Source organism: Saprolegnia diclina (assembly GCF_000281045.1).
Source record: "Saprolegnia diclina VS20 unplaced genomic scaffold supercont1.55, whole genome shotgun sequence".
NCBI classification, from domain to species: Eukaryota; Oomycota; class Saprolegniomycetes; order Saprolegniales; family Saprolegniaceae; genus Saprolegnia; species Saprolegnia diclina.
The window spans coordinates 292,452-311,822 of NW_008246122.1; the positions used below are offsets into that span (position 1 = coordinate 292,452).

Genomic DNA, 19,371 nt, shown 5'->3' on the forward strand with positions numbered 1-19,371 from the left:
GACCACCCGAGCACGGTGTACACGCGCGACTACCTCGCAATGATCTGCTTCAAGCGCGGCCAACTTGTCGAGGCCAAGACGCTGTTTGAGGAGACGAGCGATGTGCAGGAGCGCATGTATGGCCCATTGCACAACAGCAGATGGTTGCATCATTCAACCTCGGTTTGACATACCGCTTCCTTGGCGACTACGCAGCGGCCGAGGCGCTCTGGCTTCCGATCTGGGACCAGTTCCAGAAGAGTCCACCCGCGCCAGGGCAGTACATCCACTTGCTCTTTCTGCTTGCGCAGCTCTACTGGTCCAAGGGCGACTACGTCCTCGGGAAGCAGTACTTGCTCGACAACTTGGCGTGGTGTCTGGCCCATTTGCCGCCGGGCGACGCCGACACGAGCCAAGGGGCGTCGGCGTTCTACCGGTTCCTCCTCGACCCGACCTTTGCGGCGCACAACCCCGCAAGTGACGAGGCGTGGGCCAAGGTCGTCGTCGCCTTCTTCGCCAAGAACGAGCTCGAGACGGAAGTGTGGCAAGACGAAACCTGCTTTGGCTGCAGCCAGCCGATGCAAGCAAGGGCTTTGGTTCGAGTGTTCCACTTGTCCCGCCTTTGCCTACCATTTTTGCGCCAACTGCCTGCGTCAAGGCAAGTCGACGACGTTCTGCGACCACGCCACCTGCAGCTTCAAGTGCTACGTGCCACCACGCCGGTACCTTCTCGAGCAAGCTGGTCGCCAGTGCGACGGATCAAGCGACAGCGACCTTGTGGCGCGACTACCAGACGTACTGCACTGCCAACAAGGTCCCGGTCGACGAGCAAGCGGCCTTTGCCAGCTACGCGCCGATCGCAACGCGCACCTGGCACCCGATGTTGTAACTTCACTCATCCAACCCTATTCCGCGTTCCAACCTAGCCCTGTGCAGATGCATCCTCGTCGGCGTTGGCCATGTTCGAAGGGTAGAGATGGCTAGCTTTATGGGACAATTGCACCCTGAACGAATGCCGGCAAGATCGTCTCTGGGTTGACGCGGTCGTCGACACGGTGTCAGTGCACTCACACCCGTGGCATTGACAGAGGTATTACATCGTCCAGACCATCAGCAACAGCGCCACCACGAGCGTCGAGGCTTTGGCGACGCGAGCGGTTGAGCCTGGACGCTTCCCGCTGCTGCATCGGTCGCTGGAAAAGCCACATGAGGCGGCGCAACCGACGTCGTTGCGACTGGCACGAGCAATTGCCGTTGGGCGGTCAACGCTTGCGACGGTGGCGCCAAGCTTGCACACGCATCGCGGCCGTGATCGCAGTACGTCGCAGCACTTGCGTCCACGCAGGTGGCGCAAAAGTAGCGCAGAAAAGGCGGGCACGCGCCGCAGTAGAAGAGGTTGCCGTGGATCTTGGCCGTGCACGTGACGCAGCGCATGGAGCCCCAGGCGTCGTTCTTGATGTTGGCCGCGCTCAACGCTGCGAGGAATGCATCGATCGCGTGGACCGAGTCGAAGCGGCCCGCGCGCTGTCGCTGCCAGTACTGCCGGAGCAGGACAACGTCGTACTTGGGGCTCGTCGGACCATACCACGCAAGTCGCTTCGCTACAGCATGGTCCAAGTACGCGGCCGCCTTGTCCCACTGCGTTGTCGAGGCATAGACCATGCCGAGGAGCATCTCAACTAGACATGGAGGCATCAGCGCTAATTCGTCCGGTGGTACGTCGTACTGAAGACAACGTTGATCGTGTCGTCGCCAAACGCAGTCTTGGCCACGGTTAGCAGCGACAGCAGCTTGGCCTCGGCCTCTGCGTACTGGCCTTGCTTGCGCAGGAGCTCGGCCAACGTAAAGTTGGCGATGACCGTGTTCTCATGCGAAGACCCGAGCACGCGATCGAGACGCTCGGTGGCCGCGAGCGCGAGGGGCATTGCGCGCTCAACGTTGCCTTGCTCGTTGTAGAGCGTCATGAGGTGCTGGAGCGACACCAACGTCCGTGCGTGGTCTTCGCCGAGCACAGTGACCTTGCGCTCGTAGGCGAGGAGGAGGTACTCTTCAGCCTTCGCCACTTGGCCGATGCGGTTGTACGAGTTCCCAAGATGGCCCATCGTCGTGATCGTGTCGAGGTCGTCGAGGCCTTTCGTGCGCACGAGCCGGTCGTAGCACGCTTGCGCCATCGGGACGGCTTCTTCGTGGAGTCCGTGGTGGGCGTAGAGCACACCGAGGCTGTGCAGCGTCATGCTCAGAGCCTCGCTCTCGTCACCGAGGTGCGTTGTCGCCGCGTCGATCGTCGCGAGGAGCTCCGGCTCCCACACCTCTTTCGGCTCCATGAGGAGACCGCGCATGAGCGCCGCGGCCCCCCGCGAGGACAGTGTCATTTCGTGGTAAGGGCCGAGCCCGGTGGTGCCGTAGGCGGTCGCCACCGTATACCAGTCGCGCGCCAACGCCATTTCGCTCAGCACGTGGTGCGTCTCGGCGAGCGCGTTAGCCCAAAGCGCCTTGTTGGCGTCGTCGGTCGCGATCTCAACTTGCGCGCGCAACGTGTCCTTGACGTATGTTTCTAGCAGCGTCAGCACCATTCGGTCGAGCTTGGTGTACCCGACTTGGTCGACGATCGCGCGGTCGATGCTGGCCTTGTCCGAGGCTATCGTCGCCTGCGCCTTCTCGCTGCTGATCGTGCCGAGCATCTCCAAGAACGTGCCCGGACTTGTCTGCATGTCGCGCAAGAACGCTGCGCGGTCCATGTGGGCAAGCTCAAACGTGGCGCCGACGCAGATCGATGCGTAGACCTCAAAGACACACCACGCGCGCGTTAGCGTCAGCGGGTTCTTCCACGGGTGCAGTACCATGACGACGTTGCCGATGGCCGCGAGCGACTCGCGGAACGTCGACGACCACCACTCGAACGGCTTGTCGTCCGTCCGGTGCTGGTTGTTGTTGAAGAGACAAAACCACACGGAAGGATCGTCCAAGTCTTTGGCGGCGAAGAAGGCCTCGAGCGACGCCAGCGTGTCGAGGAAGAGGTACTGCCACGCGTGCGAGACGTACCACGTCGCGTCCGCACCAAAGGACGGCGCGGTGAGCGCCACGTGGTCGACGACCGAGGTCTGCAGCGCGGCAGTGTACGGAATGACGTACTGGACGCAGACGTCGGCGGTCGAGAGGCCTTGGAACGCAAACGTCCCGCCGTGCGCCTCGATAAAGTGGCGGAAGAACGAGAGCTTGAGCCCGCGCGGTCGCGTTGCCGTCGTCATGCTGCCCAACGAGAAAGGCGGTGTGACAGCAGCCGAGACCAGCGTCTGATACGCGCACGCTGATTGGCCGAGAGCCGTGGGCCAGAGCACGACGGTCGCCATGGGCGTCGAAAACACCGTTGACGTCACGTGGATGGCAGCGAGCACGTAGAGGCGTCTGTAGGCTAGTGATAGCAAGTACTCGTAGTTCCTCGCTTGGCTCGACGCACTGTGTAGGACGCAAGATGGTGGGTATATATAACCAGAATCGTAAAAAGTTAACCTGATATGAGATGCACTTGGGCGATCATGGGCAACGAAGAGTCATGTGAGCGCGCCACGTATTCTTCGTAGGGTACAACTACCGGTACTGAGTCTGAATGGTGGGTACTGCCACCCACGCGATCATCCATCCATTGACACGAGTGTGCACGCTTTTGCAATCAAGCATGAGTAAGGTGAGCGACTAGCGGCCTTTGTGCCACTCCTGCGAACTGTGGCTCGTGTGCCTGGCGCTCCTAGAGCTACTAGGTGAGTGCCGTTTGGCTTCATTTGTTAGTAGGCATACTACATGTTGTAGCCACAGTGTACATTATTTGCGTTGCAGAAGACGTGTGGAGTAGTACCCTGCGAGGACTCAGTGGCTACCTACCACATACCGGTGCCCATGCCAACATGAGCAAGCAGAAGTACCCGGCATTTGCATTCCGATGTTTCATATCCCGGATGCAATACGGTCGCTGCCATCGTCGACGTCGGACACGGCCAACGAGAGCACTGATGGCTTCGATTCTCTCAAGACATGGTTTTTGGTGCACTCAGAAACAATAAGAAAATAGTAGAAAGGACGCAACTCAAACTCCAATTTTCGAGCTACATGGGTGACGCCGCTGGCTCACACTGTCCGCTCAGCGCTTTGGTCTATTCTAAGATCTGAAAACGTCCTGTCTCATTTTTCGATCGCAGCATGCGCCGGGGCAGCGGGTACGCAGTCGTCAAGGAGAAGCCGTCGTCGTCGACGCACGACCTGATCCTTGGCCGCCTCTACTGGCTCATCGAGTGGCTGTCGTTCGGCGCTGGCCTCGCCGTGGTCGTCCTCGTCGCATTTGACGCGATTGTCAACAACTGGGCGTTCAACGATTTTATCGGGAACGGGTACCAGTACATGACGCCGGTCGCCGACATTGAGTTTGCGCACCAGCTTGAGGGCCCATACGCCTTTGCGACCGGCGCGAGCATCTCGGACCTCTCGCGCATCTCGAAATGGATGGTCAACTACACCGTGAGCAACCTCGTGCTGCCCGGAAACGACAAGATCTACGTGCTCTCGGCCGGCACATTTGCGATCAACAGCGGGATGAACCTCTGCAGCATCTTCAAGCGGTCGTACCCGTCGGCCAACGCCAGCGCGGGTCCCATCCAGCTCGGGGTTGCCCAGGACGCGATCACGTTTCTGCGCGGTGAAGCGTTTAGCCATATCTTTACCGACGATGCGACGGCCAATCTGGCGAATGCGTCCATGAGCTCGGCGCAGCTCAACGCGCTCGGCTACGCGCCCGCCCGTATCCAAGCCGACATTCGGCTCACGCAGCGCATCCCCGTCATGAGCAACGTGACCAGTGTCCAGACGTTCCTTGTTGGCTACTACCGCATTTACCCAAAGGCATACTGCACGGGCTGCATCCCGATCGCCGAGCTCGGCCACGGCACATGCAATCTCAGCCTTGTCGTTTTGCCCAACCAGCGCGGCGTTACGGTTGTCAACGCGACGTTCGTCGACGGCTCGGCCCATGGCCTCGGGCTCATGATCCAGCAAAATGCCTTTAGCGCTGCGTCGCACTACCTCAAGTTCATCGCGATGCTGTTTGCGATCGGCGGGTACCTTGCGAGCCGACGGACGGTGCAGTGGCAAGAGGTCGACGTGAACATAACCGAGACATTCTTACACAAAATCGTCAAGATGGTGCTGCCGCGTTACTATCCGCACGTCTCGCACGCCATTCGATTCGATATGATTTGCTACAACTCCGATATCTTTGTGCTCTTCTTTACGACCAGCGTGCTCCTCGACATCAACCACGCGATCATCTTCACGCGCGAAGTCCAAGTCTTCAACCAAGTGTGCTTTAAGTGGTCGATGGGCTTTCAGCTGTTTGCACTGAGTACACGCTTGCTCTGGCTCAACTGCGCGTTTCTCAAGGTCCTCAAAGTACTCTGGCACCTCGTGTCGACCGCTACGTACTGCGGGCAGAGCCATGTCATGGGCTTTCTCAATCTCCGCAGCGTCACGTCGCTGTATGTGAGCGCGATCCTGCTCTTCTACGTCCCGCCGTTCATCGAGTACAACAACAGCGTGCGGGAAGACATCAAGAACATCAACGAGTCGCTCGATGGCATCGCGCTGGACTTTCTGCAGAGCTTTTACGTGCGCGGGTCCGGCGCGATCGCCGCCGGCCTCATCTCCAACATATTGCTCGTCGTGCTGGTCGACCATACGTGCAACCTGGCGTTTTGGCGCCGCCTCGCCCAAAACAGCCTGGCGCGCCAAGCGATATACAACAGCACGTCGATCCTCATGGACGATATTGTCGGCATTGATCCGGGAGCGATCGATGCGGTCTCGCCCGTCATTCACTGCAAGGCCCGTCGCCTCTGCACGTTGCAGTGGTTTTTTCTAAGCCATTTGAGTCTCTTTGGGTTGCCCGAGAAAGAGTTGAAGAAGAAGGCCCATGCGAACCAGCAGCACGCGCATCACCCGCCCGCGAGTGATACGACGATGGGCATGAGTCAGCTGCCGTCTGCGCATGGCGACGGCGCCGAAAGCAGCAGCTCGAGCCGGTCGGATCAGCTCTACCTCGTTGCGCAAGGCTCGGACCACCACCTGCATCTGCTCGACAGTGACTACAACGACGTCAAGAGCCTCATGTTCAACATCAAGATATTGAAAAACACTAGTGTCCTTATCAAGTAGACAATGTGTATTAATTCTCGTTTATATACACTATTGTCTTATGTGCATCCGTGAGAGGGTGAGGCCGCTGGGATGCTCGGTGTTTGGTGGTTGCTGTTGCCCGAATGCCCAAGCACTCTACCGGTAGAGTCATACATCCATGCGCGCTTCAATGGCACCAGTGACTGTTGCCCCACGCAAATTTTTTGTTATCAAGTCGAAATACAAATTCCTTGAATGACACCAGTGATGAGCAAGCATATAGTTGTTGCCCCACGCAAAAATCATGTTCTTAACACAAATTCCTTGTTTCGTCACGTATTCACACATATATATTACTACAAAAGATGACTAGGCATCGTCGGTCCAGATCTCGATGTTGCCGCGAAGCGCTTGCATGATCATGGTGGCGAACTGGTACGCCTTGTTGTCACTGACGCTGTCGAGGTCGTCGAGGGCATCGCTAAAGACGCTCCGTGCAAACGCCAAGGCCGCGTCTCGCGCGTTGCCAATGTCATGAAGATACACGGCAAAGTTGAGCGCTAGCCCCAGCCGCGTCGGGCTCGTCGGTGTCAGCTCCACGATCGCAATGTTCCATGCGTCATTGTAGGCCACCGCGCCTCCCATCGCCCACGTCGTATCGTTGTCATTCACTTCGGCCATGTACCGGTAGTAGTCGCCTTGGGTCTTCAGATAAGCCACCTTGGCGTCGACGGTTGGCGCCTCGGGCAAAAGGCGGTCGCGGAGGAGAGACAGAAACGCCTCGCACGTCGACTGGAGCTCGGCGGCGATCTGCGCGCGGTACTTGGCCAGATCCAAAGCGCGCGCTGGCGACCACGTCGTCTTGGAGTCTTGAATCGATGTGGTGACGCGCCACGCGAGCCGGAGGGGGCCCACGAGGTTCTTGAACGCGATGACGAGTAGGTCGAACTCGTCGCTTTGCAATGGCGCTGGAAACGCGAGGAGTTGCGTCGCGAGGGCTGCCATCTCGTCGTAGCGCTGGGCTTCGCCCGCAAGCTGCGCGAGGAACGCTGTGGTCGATCGATCCATGAGTAGGCGAGTTGTAAAATGTAAATCTGCTAAGAGATTGTATCGACGACCTGCTCCCGCAGCCGTGCCGAGGTGCATCGGACTGCAACACCAACATTATGGCTTTGTCGAATGATGGTGTTTGGGCGCACAGATGGATTCGGCGATGAGCAGGGCGATCCAACGACGAACACCAGCTGCTATCCCGTGCTGCGCCATCGACGGCTCAAGCTGCAAAATCAACATTCCCGGTTCTTGGACTTGACCAGTGCACTGAAATCCCTTGCCAATAACACGACAATTTTCTTCAAATGTCATGTTTTGCCAGGAATCGAACTCGCGGCCGGCCCACAACACACATCTCGCGTCCTCTCGCACCATGCGCAACGCGATTGGCTACACGCGCTGCAAATCGCCTCGTTTGATTGGTGGCTGGTACATCATCCGCGCGTTCCCATTGGCGGGATCGTTGCACAAGCCGGAGACTGTCCGGAAGCCAACGCCATATCCGGATGTCGATCGCCAAACAACCCAAGAAATATTTGCGCCCGATGCCCAAGTCGACGACGACAGCGAGTAGCTTTGTCTCGAAGCTCATCGCCCTCGTGGCGGCCGCGCCCGACCACGTCATCGGATGGTCCGCGGACGGCAGCAAGATCGTCGTCCAGGGCGTCACGCCGCTCGAGAAGGAGTTCCTACCGTCGCACTACGGGCACACTAGCTTTACGAGCTTTGCGCGGCAGCTGCGCGTCTACGGCTTCTCCAAGTCCAAGCTCTACGGCCTGCCGTGCGATGAAACCATGAACGCGAAGCGCGGGTTTGGCTACATCTTTGCCCATCCGTTCGTGCACCGCGACCGCCCGCAGGACCTTGTCCGTGTCAAGCGCACTACCATGGACGACAGCCACGTTGGGGAGCTCCGCGCCGCCGTCGACGGTCTCGAGGCCGAGTGCGTCGCACGCGCGATCGCGACCAACGCGCCCATTTATACCAAGCGCGACCACGGCTTTGTACCCTTCTTCCCGCTCGAGCTCGGCTACGAGTCGTCCGAGGACCATCAGCCATTAGACGACGTCGAGCTCGACATTCTCGATTTGATTCTAAGCAGTACCAATACCAGCATAGTCTAGTCGTCCGTGTGCATGCGTGGCCCTCGGCGTTGGCGACGACAAATTGGCGCGCGGTGGCGGCGTCTAGCAGCGAGCACGGCAGCGCCGTAAAGGGCGGCCACCGCACATGGTGGACCGACGCGGAAGAAACGACTCTGGCGCGAGCGGAAGCGATCCAAATACCTACATTCTCGTGCATCAAACGGTGTTGCTCACAGGCACAGCAACGGCATGTCTTCAGTTGCGTGCTGCTATCGTCGCAGAAGTGAGGCTCGTCGGCGACGAGGCTGGCGCCGAGGCCGGCGGTAGGAGCTGGCGGTAGGTGTCGGTGCTGGCTTGGGCGGCTACCGTGTACGAGGCAAGAAGAGTGGATCTGCTCACCAAGTTCAAGGTGCTCGGTTTCTCTGGGACAAGATGCGTCTGTCTTTGGCGCAAGGATGCCCACATATCCTCGTTGTCGCCTCACTGTACAAGAGGTGGCGTAAAGGTACCCAATCGACGGAAAGCTCAGCTTGGACGCGGTGCATACGACGCCAATTCCACGCCACCACGCAGCTGATCGGCCGCACTCAGATGTTATAACAAGACCTAACACCCTTGTGGCAAGTGCAATGTGGCAAATTTTAAAAAATCGCCTTCGAAATGCAAACACACGGACTATACACGTCGGCAAGCACCGACATCGCAACGCCAGTGTTTCGACCGACATAAGCATAGATGTGTACGTGGGACACAACGTCCCATCCAGAGTACATAATATTCACCCCTAATCCCACCGGACGGGGCTCGTCACCGGCGGAAATTCATTTTCGCGGCGACGACGACCAGAGTGCAGCCCCTTGCGGCGTGTGGTCGCACCGTCGTTCCTTGGACCTGCACCACGACAAAAGCCGAGCTTCATTGCCGCCTTTGTCCACAACTTCGGATGCGAGATGGGACGCAAACGTCGGAATATGCAACGCATTATTTGAAACTGTGAGCTTGCCCTTTGTGTGTTATAACACGTAACACCGAGACAGGCGGTGCACTGGTTGGGTGGGCGAAGTGAGGTGGCGCGTGCTGGCGTCAGCGAGTAAGTCACGGAGTCGCTGGCTCATTTTGCAAGTTTCTCCGCCATGCCAGCCAGCCTCGACCGGTCCTCGCTCGTCTTCCTCGCGCAGCTCGCCGAGCAGGCCGAGCGCTACGACGAGATGGCCGACTACATGAAGACCGTCGTGACCTCGGACCCGACGCCGCTCGACCTCGAGGAGCGCAACCTCCTCGCTGTCGCGTACAAGAACGTCATTGGCAGCCGCCGGGCCGCGTGGCGTGTGCTCCAGGCCATCGAGACGCACCGCAAGAGCGAGCGCGTCGAGCACGTCCAGAAGTACCGCCTCAAGATCGAAGCCGAGCTCCAAGCGACGTGCGACGAGATGCTCGAGATGCTCAACAAGCAGCTGCTGCCGTCGGCGTCGTCGCCCGAAGACAGCGTCTTCTACCTCAAGACGCAGGGCGACTACTACCGGTATTTGGCCGAGTTCCAGTCCAAGGAGCAGGGCGCGTGCGAGAAGGCGCTGGCCTGCTACGGCCAAGCGACCGACATTGCGACGTCCAAGCTGCACTCGACCAACCCGCTCCGCCTCGGCCTTGCGCTCAACTTTGCCGTCTTCTACTGCGAGATCATGAAGCTGCCGGACCGCGCGTGCCAGCTCGCCAAGCAGGCCTTCGACGACGCGATCGCGGACATGGACTCGCTCACGGAGGAGAGCTTCCGGGACGCAGCCATGATTCTGCAGATCATTCGCGACAACCTGACGCTGTGGACGTCCGAAGAGGACGACGACCACCACCCGTAATAACCTAAGCTAATGCAATGTAATTTGATGACCCTCGTCGCGTGGTAGGCTAATAACAGTTGTCATAATCGAGGTAGACATAATGTCCACATCAACACCGAATACAAAAAAAGTGAATTGCTATGGGCTACAAAAATGGACTAGGAAGCTAGACTAGAGCATCGGGTGCCAGGTGCGCGTTGCGATCGGCTCGTAGCTGGCAAAGGCCGCTTGCTCGTCGCCCGGAACCTTGTTGGCAGTGCAGTACGTCTGGTAGTCGCGCCACAAGGTCGCTGTCGCTTGATCCGTCACACTGGCGACCAGCGCTTGCTCGAGAAGGTACCGGCGTGGTGGCACATAGCACTTGAAGCTGCAGGTGGCGTGGTCGCAGAACGTCGTCGACTTGCCTTGACGAAGGCAGTTGGCGCAAAAATGGTAGGCAAAGGCGGGACAAGTGGAACACTCGAACCAAAGCCCTTGCATCGGCTGGCTGCAGCCAAAGCAGGTTTCGTCGAGCCACACTTCCGTCTCGAGCTCGTTCTTGGCGAAGAAGGCGACGATCTTGGCCCACGCCTCGTCACTTGCGGGGTTGTGCGCCGCAAAGGTCGGGTCGAGGAGGAACCGGTAGAACGCCGACGCCCCTTGGCTCGTGTCGGCGTCGCCCGGTGGCAAATGCGTGAGACACCACGCCAAGGTGTCGAGCATGTACTGCTTCCCGAGGTCGTAGTCGCCCTTGGACCAGTAGAGCTGCGCAAGCAGAAAGAGCAAGTGGATGTACTGCCCTGGCGCTGGTGGACTCTTTTGGAACCGGTCCCAGATGGGGAGCCAGAGCGCCTCGGCCGCTGCGTAGTCGCCAAGGAAGCGGTATGTCAAACCGAGGTTGAATGATGCAACCATCGTGCTGTTGTGCAATGGGCCATACATGCGCTCCTGCACATCGCTCGTCTCCTCAAACAGCGTCTTGGCCTCGACGAGCTGGCCGCGCTTGAAGCAGATCATTGCGAGGTAGTCGCGCGTGTACACCGTGCTCGGGTGGTCCGATCCGAGCAGCGAGAGCTGGGCTTCCAAGCACTTGCGGAACCAATCTATTGCTTGGTCGTAGTCGAAGAGCTTGTAGCTGGACAAGCCGAGGGTCGACATGGTCGCTATCGTCGACTTGTGAACAGCTCCGAGGTCCGTCAGCGCCATGGCGTACGTCTCTAAGGAGAGAGCACGGGCCTCAACAAAGTACTTGACCCCGTTCAGTGCGTGGGCGTACGCGTTGCGGACGTGACACAAGGTCATGGCATCGAGACCGTCGATGGCCAAGAGGTCGTTGAAGATCGTGCGCCACGTGGTCTCTGGCTCGCCGACTTGATGGGACGACCGACCCAGGTACGTCATGACGCGGACAAGGTGAATATTGTCGGTCACTTGGATGTCAAGCGACGCAAAGAGGGTGCGGGCACGACTTGCAGCTATAAAGACATCCGCACTGGAGCTTCGTGTCCCGTGAATGGTGGCCAGACACAGATACCGGTAGGCTTCGTCTAGTGGCAAGAGACCCGATGCGATCTGCGCCGTCAGCGTCCGCTCCATCCAGTCCGAAATAGTCGAAAAGATGAGCCGATCGACGGCCGTGAACGACGTCTCGGCGCGAATGAGCTCAAAGATGCCGTCGCGATCACTTGGCACGGTGGTCTCGGACGCCTCGCTCTTGATCGTCCCCAACATATCCTCAAGAGCAGCGGGACGAAGCATATCGTGAACGAGGAGCCCCAGTTGACCGGGTGCCATGGCCATCTCGAACCGCGCCTTCATGGTCACAGCGACGTAGACCTCAAAGACGCACCAGCTCCGACGCAAGACGACCGGGTCGTTCCACGGGTGCATGATCATGACGACGTTGCCGATGGCTGCGAGCTGCGTCTTGAACGTCGACGACCAGTACTCGAACGGGTACGAATGCGCGAGGTGTTGGTTGTTGTTGAAGACGCAAAACCAAAGGACGGCGTCGTCTGCCAAGCCTTGGTCGGTGAAGAAGGTGTCGAGGCTGTCGACGGTCTCCAAGAAGAGGTACTGCCAGGCGTGCGAGACATACCAGTTGGCCTCGGACACAAAGTGGCGCATGGACGCATCACTGGCAAGATGGTCGACGAGCGAGAGCTCGGTCGACTTGGTCAATGGCACAATATAGTCGAAGCAGACTTGGGCCGTGGTGAGACCGTTGAGCTTCTTGCGACCGCCGCAGGCCTCGATGAGGTGGTGGAAGTAGCGCAGCGAGACGCCGAGCGGGCGCGACGGCGAGGTCACCATGCTGTGGTAGCACCAGCAAAACCTGAAATGGCACTCAGTTGGCAGCTCGAGCGAGCTTTGACTCTCGTATCATTGAAGAAAGGCTCGAGAGTCCAGCTGTGCCCAGCAGCCGACCCACTGTGGTGTGCGAGCATATCATAGTTGCGTGTTTCAACGTGATAGAGATACTAGTGGACTGGAAGAACGCAATATGAGTTTGCATATGGCACATGCCAAAGTAAAAAAAACAGTGCTGCCGAATGCAACCACCTCGTGCCACATATACGTGCCACAAATACACAAATAGTCGCCGCTTCCAAAACCAGGGGTCACGATGGCTGGCGACGTCGTCTGCGCGGCCGAGGTCCGGTACCGAGAGCAACACAACGATAAGAGCCGCAACTCAGAAGGCACATGCGAGCTCGTGCTCACGCACTTGGGGCTGTCCCTGCGCTCGGGCGCCAAGCAGCTGCGTGCGATCCTGCTCCAGGACATCCAGGACCTCCAGGTCAACGCGGCGTCGGCGGCGCGGGTCCGGTACATGATGCGACTGCGACTGCGCCAGTCGCCGCCCATCACGTATGTCTTTGAATTCAGCGGCGACGACGATCTGCAGCTCTTCAAGACGCAGCTCGGCCAGCGCCTCGTGCAGTCGTCGGCGACGCCGGCGTCCAAGCAAGAAGGTGCATCTCGCTTGTCGCCTTCGTATATTCAAACCTATCTTCTAGTCATGTCGGAGACAGAGCGCAAGCAGCGCGCAGCGCTCTTGGCCGCGCACCCCAACACGCTCAAGCGGCAGCACACGGACATGGTCACGGGCGGCCTCATCTCGGAGAGCGATTTTTGGAACTTGACGTGCCGGAAGCAGCTGCTCATGACCGAGGCCGAGAAGCGGCAGAAGACGGGCAAGACGTCCGAGATCCTCACGGACGTTCAAGGCCAGAACCAAAGCGGCGAGCAAGCCGTCAAGTACAATTTGAACCCGGAGATCATCCACCAGATCTTTGTGCAATACCCCGTCGTGTACATGGCGTACCAAGAGCAGGTGCCCGACAAGATGGACGGCGTCGAGTTCTGGACCATGTTTGTCAAGAGCAAGTACGCGCACCGCGACCGGCTCAAGCACCAGCAGAGCGGCGTCGAGGACCTCTTTACCATTTACGAGGAGAAATGGCAGAAGACGCAGACGACGCCGGCCGTCCAAGGGCTCGTGGACCCACTCGTGGACCTGACGGCGACCGCCCAAGACAATATTGTCAAGGCTAATATTGCGCCGCCCGATATTACGGACACGAACATTGCCAAGTTCAACCGCCACGCTGCCGACGTCCTCAACGCCTCCGCGGCCATCCAGCCCAAGAAGAAGAAGCCATTGGCTGCGAAGAAGGCTGACCTCGCCGAAGCCATTGTGATCGACGACCTCCAGGCGCCAGCTCCCGCGCCGTACATTCCGCTGAGCCTCGACAACACGGCGCGATATTTTGAGCATGATGTCCGTACCAACTCGAAATGTTTCCCAAGTCTGAGGCGTCGATAGGAGCACTCGCTCGTGCACCGGTCGTTCATGCAGCAACTCGAGCCGGCCCAGCGCGCGTTCGAGCGCATGCTGAGCGCGCAGCCCAACTTGACGGCCGCGTTTCCCAAAGGTACCTTGTGCTTTGGACAATTAATTTTTGGAAATTTTTGAAATATGACAATACGTAGGCTCGGTCGCAAACATTACGGCCGAGATCCTTGCCGAGAGCACGCAGAGTGCATCGAGCGAGGCCGTGACCAACCCGCGCTCCGAGCAGCACGCGCGGTTCATCCCAAAGTGCGTTTTTATTTTTTCGATTTTTGCAAGGGGTAGGGTTGAAGGGTTTCCTTTGATGTAGCGACTTCAAGACGTTGTTGACCAACCTCTTCCACGACGTGAACGAGCTCCTGCGTCACTACCTCAGCTTCAAGGAGAAGGTCGCCTCGGACGGGTCGCCCGAAGCGCGGCTCAAGCTCGAGCGCATCAAAGCGAAAATGGGCGAAAAGTGGGAGCATGTGGACCGCATGCGGCTCAAGCTCCCGCCCGCCGAACGCACGTCGCTCGGCCCGCTCTTGCTGCCGCTCAGCGACCAGCTCAACATTCCGTTCTTGGACGATTAACGTTTTTCGATCAAAAGCAGCACGTTCAAATGACACATTGATTCGTTTCATTGGGATAGGTGACACACCTAAGGACATTATTGTGCACGTTACGGGACTAGCGTCGAGCAACTCGCAATTCGCTCGCATTTGCAGTTCAAATATTGAAATATGGGGGACCGTTGCAGGCTATTATCAACCCGCGGCTATAACGGTCTCGCAACTTGACACTATGGCAGGGTACGACGCAGGAGCTGCCCTCTGTCTCTTCATGCGAAGGCTGCTTTAGCCGCGGCAATATGTATGGGCAGAACCAGCGCAAGTACGCTCTCGACTTCAGTGGACGACGCTCATGGTTCATGTACGCGTAGCGGTGCCAACCTCTATGGCCACAGCGCCTACGCCAACGAGTGGGCCAAGTTCACGTTGCTGCACTCGATCTCAGGAGGCGCGTAGGACCTTGCAGTCAATGCCATCGTCGTCCCAGCCACCGCCCGAAGCCCGCGGCCGAAGCTACGGTGGCGGCCAGAGCTCGTTCAACCCCTTCACCCACGAAGGCCAAGGCCGGTATAACAACCCGTACGAGCAGCCGCCGCCGCCAACGTCGCAGACGATGCAGATCAACCAAGGCAGCGGGTTTCACTCGATGGGCCAAGGCCACCACCGGTATTCAGCTCTTCACTAGCACCACGGGCGATGCAAGTGTAGCCGGCGTGCTGAGCCCGCCGAGAATTACGAGGTTGTCTCGACGAGCTACCAGCCGCCAGCGTCGGAAAATGGCTACGGCAGCTACGCGCCAATAGAGCCACAGGGGTATGGCAGCTACGGCTATGATCCAAGCTACGGGCAGACGTCACCAGGCGAGTACCAGCCGTCGTACGGTGCGTACTCGCAGGGCAGCGAAGGCTACAGCTACCCAGCGTACGGCGAGGCAGTCAAGCACCAGTACAAGACATGCGGATGACGCTAAACATCAAATTCGACTGTCTGTAGGCCTGTGGACGCCGGTGGCAACAACAACTTTAGCAGCCCCAGCGACTATTACTACGCTGTAGACTACAACCATCGCATGCGATAAACCAATATGTTCACTGACGTAGACGCGTCCTCCGTCGGCGAGTCCCATGCCCGAGATGGTCTTTGACTCCAGTTGACTGCCTCGTATCTCATCTCTGTGGTTAGGACCGTCCGGTGTCGAGTAGCTCTTCTGTGCACTCTGTAGGAGCTCGTCTTCTTGCTTCGTCGGCTCAGTGAACGCTGGTGGTAGCGCCCCGTGTCGAGCTCGAGCCGCAGTGCCCTTGGCTCGGCAGGTGCCTCCATGGCCATGCACTCGATCCCCCACGTGGTTCTGAGAGTCGCGTTGACGCTAGCTCACGATGGACTGTAGGAGACGCACCAGTACGTGCCCAAGCTACAGCAATCGCTTGACGATCCGAGCCGCACATACGACAATAACGCCAAGCCCGCGCCGCAGCTCTGGGGTGGGACTGGCAACTTTGGCCACTCGAGTACACGCATCTCACGTCCCCCTGGTGGCCACAGCCAAATTTCATTTGGGTAAGTGCTAGCTCGACTTGAGAGAATCCTGCAATACAGACAAACTGAGTCTGGTCATCTTTCGTGGTTGACTTGACGAGCAACAAGGAGTCGTCTGAATGTCAGCAAACTGACTGAGATCGAGCATCGGTGTGGCCGTGACCACCCATCTACCAAAAGAGTGAGCGGGTGACGAATGAATATAAACTGGCCAGAGACGTTCTCTTAGCCATCACACCTACGACCATCAACTTGGCACTGCGTTCAAACCCTCAGATTCGCATGCGCTTCATCCTCCGCACTTCCTTCTACACCATGATCCAGCTCCTCTCGCTCGCTCTTATGTCGACAGCCATCGCCGCGGCGTCCCCGCCTACGGAATGCGGCTCTAAGTGCCTCTTTAGCTCGCTTCCCGCCTGCGCGGGCTGCGGCGGCGTCACCGAAAGCGGTGGCAACAACTTCAACAACGTTGGCGGCAACGACGTCCCAACGCCGATGCCTTCGGTGCCAACGCCGATGCCGTCGGTGCCGACACCAGTGCCGTCGGTGCCGACACCAATGGCCTCAGTGCCGCATCCTGCTCCGTCCGTGCCCGCCACCAACGGTGTGCAAGGCGGTGGCCAGGGTAATGCACCAGGCATGATGCTGAACCAGCCGATGCTTACGGGTCTTGCTAACGCTGGGAACATGGGGGGCTTCTCGGGGGGCGTCAACACTAACAACGGGCTGGGCAACTCGAACGGCTTTGGCAACTCGAACGGCTTTGGCAACTGGAACGGCTTTGGCAACTCGAACGGCTTTAGCAACTCGAATGGCGGCTACATGAACGGCCCCTCGAGCCCGCGCGGTCGTGACTAGACGCAGCGGTGACTCTACTGTACTAATATAACCAATCACGCCTTTTGTATCACTCGTACGCAAACAAGCCTCCACTCACGCTTCTCTCCTCCATCCATACAATGTCAATTTTTCGTCGTGTTCCGTAGCACTATGGCCATCAATCTTACTTTGGCCTTGGCTGCGAGACGTCGTCTCATGGTCTTCTGTACCTTGGCCATCAAGGACAATGGCAATACACACAAGCCACGGTCAACGTCCGCGTTGGTCGCTTACTGGCGGTCAAACTTGACAGCGCCGAGCGTAAAGTCGTTGGAGCCCTCACTGCCTTTGGCCAGTACCTGGCCGAGCTCGGTGCCAATCAAGTGCGTGTTGGTGATCTTGATGTCGCGCTGCTTCTTGACGCGCGCGACCTTGGCCTTGCTCTTGATGTGCAGCTTGCGCTTGGCGCGGTTGGCGTCAATGTTGGCCTGCGTCGTGAGGCCGCTCTGCACGAGCTTGCGCTCCAACGCCGCGCGGTCGGTGGGCCAGTCGCGGAGCGTGTCGCGCCATAGGTCGCGAATGTCGTTCGTGCACCCGTGCTTGAGAAGCGCGACGGTCCCAGCGCCTTTGCCAAACTTGGGCGCCAAGTCCCATTTTGGGTGGTGCATGTGGCCATGGCGGTGGTCTGGGAACGGCATGTCCAGCGGCAAATGGTGCGCGTCAAACGTGAGCATGTACTTGGTTTTCTTGCTCGTGAGGTTGAGGTCCACCATGGACGAGACGCTCTTGTTCGTCACGGTCGGGTGGATCGATGTGAACGGCTGCGGCGGGTTGCCCATCGGACCCTACGCGCACGCGACGGTGAGATTGGACCGACAGGCAATGATGACCTTTTTCTCAGCGTTCGAGACGCGGAACCAGTGGTCGCCGACGCGGACGGCGTCGCCGCGACGGAGCTCGGGCGTCACGTCGTGGTTGACGGTCGTGACGTAGCTGCCGCCCTCAACGGTCGCGAGCGCGCCGACCTGCGTGAAGAAGGAAAAGCCACGCGCGTAGTACACCTCGGTGCCTGTCTCCGTGTTCTTGATGCAGATGATGTGGCCGGCGCGCGAGAGCTCGCGGAGGTCGTCCTCGACGCCGTTGTAGCAGTCCTTGAGGTCCGACGATGGAATGCCTTCGTTCACGCGCTTGAGGACGTGCTGCAGCTGGTCCTTGTCCTTGATGTCGTACTTGGCCTTGTATGCAAACGTGTCGTTGGCGACGCGGACCTTTGGGTTGTTGCGCAATCGGTCCGCGACCTCGTCGATCGTGAGGTCGATGCCCGTGTGCTGGTAGATGTCTTGGATCGTCACGGGCTGGTGGTCCTTGATCGAGTTGAGGTACGTGAGGATGTTGTGGAGCCGCCCGACCACCGTCGTCGGGACGTCTACAAGGCAGCGACGGAGCATCTTACACCACAGCTGCATGCGCATGAGGTACCTGCGGTCGGGACGTCCGTGCCCGCCACCGTCACGGGCGCAGCAACCGGCGCCGAGACCGTCGGCTGCCCGTACGCGAGGTTCTTCCACATGCTGGCAAAGCAGAATGATGGTGGAGCGACTAGTTGCACGCTCCTTTAGAAAAACGCAGCACGTTTTATGCATATACCGCAGGCGATCGGGCAACCGAAATGCGTTTAATACAGCATCGCCATTCTCTTCACCCAGTGGGGCGGACGTGGGTACTTTGCTACTTTCTACGATAAGTAGCGAGGGCAAGTGCCAGCTCACCAGCGCTCTATCCGAAGCTACTGTTTGGTTGCAAAGGGTGTGAGGTTGCGAGGTGCGAGAACCACATTCCCAACGATACAGAATCTAGCCACTGTACGGCACGCCAGTGGCTAGATTCTGTATCGTACCTTGACAGGTTGCCGTCTTCTTTTGACAGGAGAGACCGACAGTCCTTTGACCATCCTCTCAGCGCGCATAAAATGGCCGCGAGCGAGCGACGTCACAACCATCAAACGGACTGTCCTGTCCTTGCATCGATGCAGCATCCCGAGCGCCTCCAACCCTCAGATTTGCTTTTGCGCTTCACCACAACCTCCTCTTCCTCCTCTACAATGGTCCAGATTCTCGCGCTCGTTTTCCTCTCGGCGGCCATGGCCGCGCCAGCACCCGAGTGCGCTTCGACGTGCGTCGCCAACTTTCTGCCGGGCTGCACCGGCTGCGGCGTCAACGGCTTTGCCACGGGCGGTGGTGCCATTGGCGGGGGCAACGCCAACGGCGGCAACATTGGCGGGGGCAACACCAACGGTGGCGTTCCGACGCCGATGCCGTCGGTGCCAACGCCGATGGCCTCGACGCCGCTTCCGTCGCCCGCGTCTTCGGTGCCCGCTGGCAACGGCATGAACAACCAACAAGGCGGTGTGAGCCAGAACGGCAATGCGCCTGGTAGCACGATGAACCAGCCGATGCTCAACGGTATGGGCAACTCGATGTCGAATGGCAACAATGGCCTTGGCGGGCTCTCCAACACTG

The 19,371-nt window shown here is 58.9% G+C and overlaps 11 protein-coding genes across 11 annotated transcripts in view; 7 read left to right on the forward strand and 4 right to left on the reverse strand.

Moving 5' to 3' along the window:
- Positions 1-140: 140 nt before the first annotated feature.
- SDRG_13106 (hypothetical protein) lies at positions 141-868 on the forward strand (the record flags this gene model as incomplete). Its single annotated transcript, XM_008619189.1, has 2 exons — positions 141-575; positions 638-868. The coding sequence occupies 2 exons, from the start codon at positions 141-143 to the stop codon at positions 866-868; spliced, it is 666 nt and encodes a 221-aa protein (XP_008617411.1).
- A 57-nt stretch (positions 869-925) lies between these two features.
- Positions 926-3,260, reverse strand: SDRG_13107 (hypothetical protein). Its single transcript, XM_008619190.1, has 2 exons — positions 1,706-3,260; positions 926-1,658 (listed from the first exon to the last, which is right to left on the reverse strand). The coding sequence occupies exons 1-2, from the start codon at positions 3,225-3,227 to the stop codon at positions 1,090-1,092; spliced, it is 2,091 nt and encodes a 696-aa protein (XP_008617412.1). The 5' UTR covers positions 3,228-3,260; the 3' UTR covers positions 926-1,089.
- An 882-nt stretch (positions 3,261-4,142) lies between these two features.
- On the forward strand, positions 4,143-6,224 carry SDRG_13108 (hypothetical protein). The gene has a single exon (XM_008619191.1). It carries the CDS (start codon positions 4,174-4,176, stop codon positions 6,175-6,177), a length of 2,004 nt encoding a protein of 667 aa, XP_008617413.1. The 5' UTR covers positions 4,143-4,173; the 3' UTR covers positions 6,178-6,224.
- A 227-nt stretch (positions 6,225-6,451) lies between these two features.
- SDRG_13109 (hypothetical protein) lies at positions 6,452-7,296 on the reverse strand. Its single transcript, XM_008619192.1, has one exon. The coding sequence runs from the start codon at positions 7,282-7,284 to the stop codon at positions 6,508-6,510; it is 777 nt and encodes a 258-aa protein (XP_008617414.1). The 5' UTR covers positions 7,285-7,296; the 3' UTR covers positions 6,452-6,507.
- A 412-nt stretch (positions 7,297-7,708) lies between these two features.
- On the forward strand, positions 7,709-8,328 carry SDRG_13110 (hypothetical protein). Its single transcript, XM_008619193.1, has one exon. The coding sequence runs from the start codon at positions 7,737-7,739 to the stop codon at positions 8,313-8,315; it is 579 nt and encodes a 192-aa protein (XP_008617415.1). The 5' UTR covers positions 7,709-7,736; the 3' UTR covers positions 8,316-8,328.
- A 977-nt stretch (positions 8,329-9,305) lies between these two features.
- Positions 9,306-10,246, forward strand: SDRG_13111 (tyrosine 3-monooxygenase/tryptophan 5-monooxygenase activation protein). The gene has a single exon (XM_008619194.1). The coding sequence runs from the start codon at positions 9,410-9,412 to the stop codon at positions 10,127-10,129; it is 720 nt and encodes a 239-aa protein (XP_008617416.1). The 5' UTR covers positions 9,306-9,409; the 3' UTR covers positions 10,130-10,246.
- SDRG_13112 (hypothetical protein) lies at positions 10,198-12,487 on the reverse strand. The gene has a single exon (XM_008619195.1). It carries the CDS (start codon positions 12,401-12,403, stop codon positions 10,283-10,285), a length of 2,121 nt encoding a protein of 706 aa, XP_008617417.1. The 5' UTR covers positions 12,404-12,487; the 3' UTR covers positions 10,198-10,282.
- Positions 12,488-12,673: 186 nt separating this feature from the next.
- SDRG_13113 (hypothetical protein) lies at positions 12,674-14,638 on the forward strand. The gene is made up of 5 exons (XM_008619196.1): positions 12,674-13,065; positions 13,111-13,874; positions 13,920-14,028; positions 14,087-14,195; positions 14,257-14,638. Exons 1-5 carry the CDS (start codon positions 12,717-12,719, stop codon positions 14,516-14,518), a joined length of 1,593 nt encoding a protein of 530 aa, XP_008617418.1. The 5' UTR covers positions 12,674-12,716; the 3' UTR covers positions 14,519-14,638.
- A 91-nt stretch (positions 14,639-14,729) lies between these two features.
- Positions 14,730-16,891, forward strand: SDRG_13114 (hypothetical protein; the record flags this gene model as incomplete). The annotated part of the gene is made up of 11 exons (XM_008619197.1): positions 14,730-14,737; positions 14,787-14,819; positions 14,869-14,907; positions 14,954-15,163; positions 15,206-15,442; positions 15,491-15,548; positions 15,598-15,633; positions 15,680-15,715; positions 15,765-15,842; positions 15,885-16,005; positions 16,263-16,891. 11 exons carry the CDS (start codon positions 14,730-14,732, stop codon positions 16,889-16,891), a joined length of 1,485 nt encoding a protein of 494 aa, XP_008617419.1.
- Positions 16,892-16,973: 82 nt separating this feature from the next.
- Positions 16,974-18,428, reverse strand: SDRG_13115 (hypothetical protein). The gene is made up of 3 exons (XM_008619198.1): positions 18,332-18,428; positions 17,743-18,278; positions 16,974-17,697 (listed from the first exon to the last, which is right to left on the reverse strand). Exons 1-3 carry the CDS (start codon positions 18,420-18,422, stop codon positions 17,143-17,145), a joined length of 1,182 nt encoding a protein of 393 aa, XP_008617420.1. The 5' UTR covers positions 18,423-18,428; the 3' UTR covers positions 16,974-17,142.
- Positions 18,429-18,953: 525 nt separating this feature from the next.
- SDRG_13116 (hypothetical protein) overlaps positions 18,954-19,371 on the forward strand; it is a gene marked incomplete at both ends in the record, with an annotated part of 1,180 nt that continues 762 nt past the window's right edge. Inside the window, one exon of the mRNA XM_008619199.1 lies at positions 18,954-19,314. Coding sequence (XP_008617421.1) covers positions 18,954-19,314 — 361 coding nt within the window. The remainder of the gene's footprint in view (positions 19,315-19,371) is intronic.